Source organism: Myotis lucifugus, unplaced genomic scaffold (assembly GCF_000147115.1).
Source record: "Myotis lucifugus unplaced genomic scaffold, Myoluc2.0 scaffold_54, whole genome shotgun sequence".
NCBI lineage: Eukaryota > Metazoa > Chordata > Mammalia > Chiroptera > Vespertilionidae > Myotis > Myotis lucifugus.
In genome coordinates, this window is record NW_005871102.1 from 5,315,492 (window position 1) to 5,324,110 (window position 8,619).

General features: G+C 40.5%; 1 protein-coding gene across 6 annotated transcripts in view; it reads left to right on the forward strand.

Moving 5' to 3' along the window:
• The first annotated feature begins 232 nt into the window (after positions 1–232).
• The window catches only part of XPR1 (xenotropic and polytropic retrovirus receptor 1), a 110,040-nt gene continuing 101,653 nt past the window's right edge, over positions 233–8,619 (forward strand). For 4 of the 6 annotated variants that reach the window (XM_014456067.2, XM_023754005.1, XM_014456068.2 and 1 more), the window contains exon 1: positions 255–513. In XM_014456067.2, the coding sequence (XP_014311553.1) occupies positions 509–513 (5 nt within the window). In that variant the 5' untranslated portion in view covers positions 255–508. Of the gene's footprint in view, positions 514–8,619 lie in introns of all 6 variants that reach the window. The other 2 variants (XM_006088972.3, XM_023754006.1) reach the window with 2 other exon arrangements.

Genomic DNA, 8,619 nt, shown 5'->3' on the forward strand with positions numbered 1-8,619 from the left:
CGCTACAGTATTAATATTAATTGTAATAACAACACTGCAGCTTCCCAGGCAGGCGGTAGGGAGCAGCTGTAAGGCCCAAAGGAGCCAGAAGGAAGAGGTCAGGGGAGGTGCCTCCAGCACGTCCGGCCCCGAAGAGGCGGGGCCTTGAGGAATGGACCCAAGTCCCGCCCCTTACTCAGCCCCTTCCGTCGGGGCGGCGTAGGCGGTTACCATGGCGATGACGTAGAGTGGGCGGAGCGGGGCGGGGCTATGGAGAGGAGGAGGAAGATGGCGGGAGGGCGGCTCTGAGGAGACCTCGGCGGCGGCGGAGGAGGAGAGAAGCTCAGCGCCGCGCCGCGCCGGGGCCCATGTGGGGAGGAGTCGGAATCGCTGTTGCCGCCGCCGCCGTCGCTGCCGCCGCCTGGAACTGCTGGACCCGAGTGGGGGTGAAGGGGGAACGCCAGGATGAAGTTCGCTGAGCACCTCTCCGCGCACATCACTCCGGAGTGGAGGAAGCAATACATCCAGTATGAGGTACCGGCGGCGGCCGGGCTGTGGGGGGACTCGGAGGGGCCACCGTCTCGCCAGCCCGACCTCCCCGGCCGCCTTCCGCTCTTGCTGCCTCCCCGCGCCGGGGCAGACTTTGACCCGCTGCCGCGGGGAGCCACTGCGGCATCCCCGCCGCGCCGGCCCCTCCGGGCCCGCTGACCTTCCCCTCCCCCGCCGCCCCGCTGCCGCTGGGGTAACGGATATGCAGGCGGCGGGCCGGGAGGGAGGGCACTTGCCCCGCCGGAGCTGGGGCGCGGGGGTGGAGGGCCAGCCCGCAGGTGGGGGGGCTCGGGGTGCGGGAGGCAGCCCGGGTCTCGGGCGCTCCGCGCTCCTTCCTCCCCTCCCCTCCCCTCTCCCCTGACCTCTCGTCCCCACCCCGGGCGGGCGCCCCCGTGGCCAGGTTTGCTCGCGTTTCTCTCCCCGAGGAATCCTCCTCTCCGACCAGCCCCTCTGGCGGTTTCCTTCGCCCCGTAGAGCCCTTCTGCCTTTGCCCACTTGCCACTGTTGACAAAGGCTTGGTAACTGCGCTGAAACTTGATTGAAATGTGTATCACACATGCGGTGTTAAACCAACGTATTGTCATCAACTACTCCGTTTGCATGGGAAGACTCGTTTGGCTGGCTGCAGGGAGTATGCAAAGTAATCACGTCTTAGGTTTTGACTCTTCTGTTGTTTTGGAAAGGAGTGAAGGGGCAAGAGGAAGGAGGAAAGAAGAGAATTATTAAAATTTTCAGGGTTTTTTTTTTTTTTTTTTTGCCCCTAAAATTTTTGTTAACTAGGGAGAAAAGTACTATATTGTAAACAATGTACTTTTTTTTTAAAGCCATACCTGCCTATTACAGAAATCATGGTCCCCCTCCCCCCTAATTTCTGTGATAACCTGTAGGGTACTTAGTCGATAGTGGTAAGGAACCTTACAGTAATACAGGGGGAAAGTGAAGATAATGAACCCATGTATATATTCAGAAGGTGAGATAACCTGAAGGGCTTTAAGCATTGCAATAGGTTATTCTCCGTAGCTGGCAGTTCAGCTCCTGGATAGAGAAAGACTCCAGGAATTCACATCTATGTTATGTGCAAGAACAAAGAGTACAAAATCAATAGGAACACAGATATACCAGCTGGATTTTGTGAAATAAAATATTTTGGTACTCTGTTTCATTTCTATTTAAGTTCAGGGATAGGGTGTTTCAGCAATAGTGTGAGTTTATTTAATCATATAGCAGTTGTAATAATTGAAGAAGACGGGGAAAGGGCTGTAGGAGGTCGGTTAAACAGAACCTTGGAAGATTGTAAAATAAATCCACCTTGTAACATACAGCATTTTATTATTGCCAGAAACGAGAGGCCTAAAATTAGTAATGCTTTTCTTGTCACTTAATTTTCTTATAGTGTTTTGTGGCTGCATTTGTAAGAATGAAATAAGGGGATAGCTTTTCAGCCTGGAGAGTTTTTGATTTATTGTTCCTAATAACATTCAGGCAGTTTTAAACCTTGGCTAGAGTCCAGACGAGGGTTTTTATTGAAAGGAGGGTATTGGTCTTTCATCTTTCCAGTAGTAGTAATTTTCAGCACCACTGCCAGTTCTTCATAGAGGCATAGGACATAGCATGCTGAGGCAACATCTTGCACTTGCTGTATAGTATGGCATGCTTGATTTGGGCAGAAGTAATAGTGGCTGTTTGCTATGATTCATTTTAAGTATTACAACACTTAACTGTTTCACAGAACTGTATTAATTTGGAATATCTGGGGATGGAAGTGGAAGCGTACAGTTTCGTTTGAAAATGCAATTACCTCCTGATTTGTAATGTCAGCTTTGTGGCTGGAGTAACCACAGTAATTCTGGGACTCTTCATTCACTTACTCCATTCGGGTACTAGTCTTAAATGGCTACTCAAGGTTGGTTACAAGAGGGACAAAATTCCTGAGCACATTTGTGATTGTATTATCTTTCCCAGGCCAATTATAAATCATTTTGGGGAAAATTCATTTACTGTGGATAATGGAAATTTTATTTTGCAGAGAGTCCCTACTATGTGACTCCTGCCCTGGATAAGCTCATTGTTTGGTAGGCAAAATTAAATAAGGGACACTTTTCTTTGTGCATTGGAGCAATTAAAGACATTTTTAAAAATAGGGCTAGGATTTATGTGCGGTATATTGTTTCTCAAGAGCTGGTGCTGGTCCTTTGAAAATAAAGAGAAATACATAAGAGTGTTTTGCATTCAGAAATTTTGGCAGCTTTAAAACTTAGGAGGGTAGAAGGAAGAACATCATAAAAGATGTTAGTCTGCTAGAGAAAAGAACCTTCTTGTAATGCAATAAAATGTAGTTTCTCATGTATGAAGGTGATGCTCTTGGAACACTCTTAGCAGAACAGACACTTGCATTTGTTATTCAAGCACTGGTAGTGAAATTTTGGTATATTACCCCTGATTTATTGCCTAGGGTGGTTTCTAGTGCTGTGAACCACTATGCTTTATCTTTGGTTTTTATGTCATTTTGCTATATTAAATTTTATTTTAAGCAGAGCATTACATAGAAGCTGACAATTTTGTTTTATATCTGTAATTATGTGTATTATTGGATATACTTGGTCACACAATAGTGCTAGTTCTCGTATATGTTAGCCCTAAGACCTTGGGGACAGTCTTTTTGCCTTTCCAGGACTCTTTCCTCCTCCATAAAGTAAGACTATAGGCCCAGAGCTTTTTAAGGTTCGTTGTAGTTATAGGTTTTTGATTTAACTTTTAATTGTTTTTCTTCCTTGGATTGTTAAAATTATTTGATAGTGACCCATCAATATCCTGAAAATTATTGGAGTTTCTAATTTAAAAGTAAATTGTAGAGTTCCTAGACTAGGTCTTCATAGAGAGAATAATAAAGCACAAAAGAATAGAGCAATATGGAGAACCGAATGAAGAACATCTATTCCATCCACTTCTGAATAGTTTTTACAAGGAATAAAAAAAAAATGAGCATAAACTATTCCTGTTTCCAGTAATCTATTTGAATGTAAATCTTGGCATGGAAAATAGAACATTAATAAATTTTTGCAAGAATATTTTTTAAAAATTTAGGATCAGTGATTGTATAGAGTTCTGTAATTGATTAATCAAAATTAACTTAGACCACTTTCAACCAAATAGACTAGTCTGGCTATGTTAATATTTTACAGAATATTAACAAAAGAAGCAAATATATTTTGGTGCCTTAGGCTGCTGACTTGAATTTTCTTCCCTAGGGTCCTGTGGTTTGGTTTCTCAGGAACCAGAAATGGTTTTTGTCAGTGTATACTTTAGTTTTGTAAGATACTAAAATAATGAGGCTCCTAAATTTTATGATTTTAGACTTTAAAGGAAATTTAGAGATTATCTATCTCCTTGTTTTTTCAGGCAAGGAAACTAAGGTCTAGAAACATTAAGTCACTTGTCCAGGATCAGATATAGATAGCTAGTCTCTTGAGCACAGATGTTTAAGCATTAGGAGTCAGTTCACCCTAGCCTAGCTCTGTGACCCTGATTAATTCACTTTCTCTTTCTGGGCTTTAGGTTCTTCATTTGTAACCATAGCCAACTAGATTTGATGGTTTCTAAGTCACAGCCCTGTATTTTCTAAGGACCCATCTGGCTCTAAATTTCTGTATGTTTTTATGGTTTAATTGTTTGATATATGAAGAGGAAATAATTTAAAGGAATATTATTAATAACATCCTTTTAAATTAATAGTGTTCTTTCAAAAAATTTTATATTTTAATCTGTGAATGGAAAGCTGACTCAAAGAAACTCTTTTGTTTAATTAAATAAGCAGTGATAGTCATGGATTAATATTTTGTTGCAGGATTTGGGAAAGGAGAGATTCTGCATAACTGCACATCCCTTATTTTCAAATGTAAGGAAACATTGCCATAACACAATTGTGCTTTTCATTTATAGAACTCTCCCATGAGAACACTTGTGTTGTAGGCTTCAGTTTCCCAAAGGTATTGTGTTGATTAGTTAGGGTTAACTTGCCTTGCTGGAACTTGTTTGAAATTTCCAGTTTGGCCACCCGATGGGGCACAAATCACACTTTTTCTTTCAGTGCTTCTGTAAATGAAAGTACAGGATAGCATATTTAAGATAACACTTGTACATGATTGTGTCAGTAAGATGCCTAGCATTTACAAATGTTTCTTAAATGAGTGAATGAATGTTGTATAAGACAGGAAGGTATTACTGTTCATTATTATCTTCCTATAATGAAATGTGTTAGGGTAAGTATCCTGGGAAGATTATACTTGTCCATCCAACCCTGCAGTTTGATTTTGGAACAGCTTTTGGGTGAAGGCCCAGATCATAAGAACCTAAGAATCTTATTTGACCTGCGGTGACCATGGAAAATTAGTTCTAGCTTCAAATCTAGCCCTAATCTGGAAAGCATTTGAGAGACTGATTAAGTTGTGCTGGTTAGGGGTTTCAAGTATATTTGCATCATAGACCCCAAAGGAGAGTACTCCTAATTTCCATGGAGTAAGAGAAGGTAGTATTAGATAGTAGTAGCTATATTTATTTTTATGCATAAGAGAAGGAAGAAATAACATTTTACTAAAAATGGATTGATGTGACCTTGTTTAGTAGGTATTCTTAGGGAATTTTCAGTGGATAGTCATAATCAAGTTTCACAATCAATTGAATCCTGAAGTTTGAACTAGAATGCTATATTACAAAATTATTAAATTAAGATGTTAAAAAATAATGAAGCTTTTCAGTTATGTTGTTCTCTAAAAGTGTTATTATTGATACTTTCTTAGATTAAAAATATTTTTGTAGTATTCACAAATGAAAGGTAAGAATTATTTTATCATTGTCTCATCTTTTAATAACTTCTATTTTAAAAATTGTATGTTTTGGCCCCGGCCGGGTAGCTTAGTTGGTTAGGGCATTGTCCCAATACGCCAAGGTTATGGGTTCCATCCCCTTTTAGGGCACATAGAAGAATCAACCAATGAATGCATAAATAAGTGGAACAACAAATCTATGTTTTTATCTCTTTCTTTCCCTTCCTCTCTCTCTGAAATCAATCAATAAAAAATTCTGTGTTTTATAATGTATACAGTTTTAGAAGGATATAATTTATAAGTAAACTAGAGGCCTGATGCATGAAATTTGTGCACTGGGGTAGGGGGGGTCCCTCAGCCCGGCCTGCACCCTCTCGCAGTCTGGGACCCCTTGCTCCTTACCGCCCACCTGCAGCAGAGGAGGGAGAGGCTCCCACTACCACCACTGCACTCGCTAGCCGTGAACCCAGCTTCTGGTCAGTGCACATCATAGTGACCGGTCGTCCTGGTTGTTCCGCCGTAACGGTCGCTTAGGCTCTTATTATATAGATATTCATAGGAGATGGATTTGACATAAAAAATGCTTGGAAGACTGCTCAAGTTGCACAGCTTAACCAAACCTGGGTTATGGGTTGCTTGGTATTGAATTGGCTTTTTAGGATTGAGAGAGTGTCAGAATTCACTAAGGTTCTTGCCTTTTCAGGTCTTCCCCTTACCTAGTAAATGCTAAAATAAGCCAAGTAGACAAAGCTCATGAACATAAATAACTTAAAAATTATTAATTCACTCAACCAATATTTAGAGGGGTTTTACTTTGCTATAGGATGATTTGTTATTAAATTTTAGCTGTTCCATTATCTTAAAAATAGAAAAAAAAACAGTATTTTTTGTTTTTGTGTGTGTTTTTCCTTTTATATTTCAGTAAACATACTGTTTTCAAAATTAAAAATTGTGTTGAAAGGGAAGATTGCAGATCGAGGTCCTGGGACATAGTTATAAATTTGGATCAGTTGTGTAAATGATATGGAAGACTTTCACCTTAGTTTTTCAAACTATGTTATACACCTTTAAATCTAATTTGTTTATAGGAGGAAATAATTACCTATTTCTTCCCATCACAAAGCAGGTATATGGTATTTATAGGAACTAATCAGAAAATTCTTTAAAAGTTGTTTATTAGAAGTCAGAGGAAAGTATAATTTACCTGCTGTTAGCATAACTTACAATTTTGTTATCTCTGTAACAAGGGGGACAATATGTTGATTGAGAACCTAGTCATTTCTTTTTTATTGAGGTTGACCTGCAGTATTTAGACAGACTATACACCAGGAATAAGGAGATATAAGTCCTTAGACCAGCTGTGGGCAAACTACGGCCCGCGGGCCAGATCCGGCCTGTCTGAAATGAATAAAACTAAAAAAAAAAAAGACCGTATCCTTTTATGTAATGATGTTTACTTTGAATTTATATTAGTTCACACAAACACTCCATCCATGCTTTTGTTCCGGCCCTCTGGTCCAGTTTAAGAACCCATTGTGGCCCTCGAGTCAAAAAGTTTGCCCACCCCTGCCTTAGACCCAGTTCTGTCACTGACTATTCATAAATAATTAGTGAGCAAGTGATTTTTTTTTGAAGATTAAAGGGCTGAAATGTAATCAGACAGGAATGTAGGGAGTTTTTAGATGATTGTGTGAGTTATTTATTTGGGCTAAATTGGTAAAGTTGTAATTCACAGAATAAACCATGTGCTTTGAGGGCTTTTTCTATACCTTAGAGCAGTGTTTTTAAACTTTTTGGTCTCGGGACCAAATTGAAATTCTTAAAAATTATTGAGGATTCCAGTGTCTATTGATACATGCTGTATTAGAAATTAAAACTGAGAAATCTTAAAAATATAAAAGTATACAAGCACACTTATTAGTCATCAGAGACATGGCATCACACTTCATGTAGCCTCTGGAAAACTCCACTGTATACTCTTGGAAGAATGAGAGTGGGAAAAAAAATGAAGAAAAATGAATGAAGTTGTAGTATTATTATAAAAATAGTTTTGACCTTTTGGGTTTCCTGAAAATTTTCTGTTTGTTGCTGCCTTAGAGTATACCAGGTAAGACTCCTATCAGAAAGTAAGGAAATGGCCTGAGAAAAAGCTCTAGTGTTAGGAAGCACATAAGAGGATAAGGGAACCCAATGGGTGATGAATGGGTGAGAATTCTTTGGTATCTCTTTCCCTTCATACCCCCCACTGCAAAGGACAGTTGGCTCCCTGGGACTTCATTCTCCCTTCTTTGAATTGAATTGGTGGAAATGTGGTTAGTTTGTCATTAAGGAAAAAGGAGTTAACATTTATTCAGCAGTTAGGAACCAGGTTTACAACAGTTTTGCAAGATAGATGATTTATTATCTCCATTTTACTGATGAGAAAACCTAGGCTTAGTGGAGCCAGAATTTGAAATCAAATCTGTCATATTTTGGAGCTCTAGCTTTTATATGGGAATTGTAAATAATAGACTGGTGGTGGCAGTGACAATAATAACTTATCTTTTTGAGTGCTTACTGTATTGGGCACTATGGTAAGTACTTTAAAAACCTTTTCTCTTTATAGATTGGGAAATGAAGTCCAGAGAGGTTAAGTGATTCAAGGTCACATGACTTGGTTCGTGGCTGAGTTAACACAATCACCCTGATTCATTTTATTACTTTTTTTTTAACATCATATGCTAGTATGTTAATAATGCATACAGAGAGCAAACTCTGAAGCCAGACTGCCTAGGTTCATATTCCAGCTCTAAAATTTATTAGCCTCTCTGTGCTTCAGTTTCCTCGTCTGTAATATGGGGGTAATAATATTAGCTTTATAGGAGTTTTGCGAGAATTAAATGAGTTAAAAAAAGAAAAGTGCCTAGAACAATGCCTGGCGCATAGTAAGAACCGTGTGTGTGTGTGTGAGAGAGAGAGAGAGAGAGAGAGAGAGAGAGAGAGAGAGAGAGAGAGAGATAAAAGCCTAATATGCAAATTGACTGAACAGCAGAATGACCGGTGGAATGACCAGTCGCTATCACGCACATTAACCACCAGGGAGTAGACACTCAATACAGGAGCTGCGCCCAGCTGACAGGCCTCAGGCCAGCCAAGGCGGGGGGCCAGCAGGGGCTCCCTGGTCACCCCGCTGGTTGTCCCACAGATCGGTCCTTATCGTCAGCCAGGCCTAGGGACCATATCCGTGCATGAATTTCATGCACCGGGCCTCTAGTGTGTGTGTGTGTGT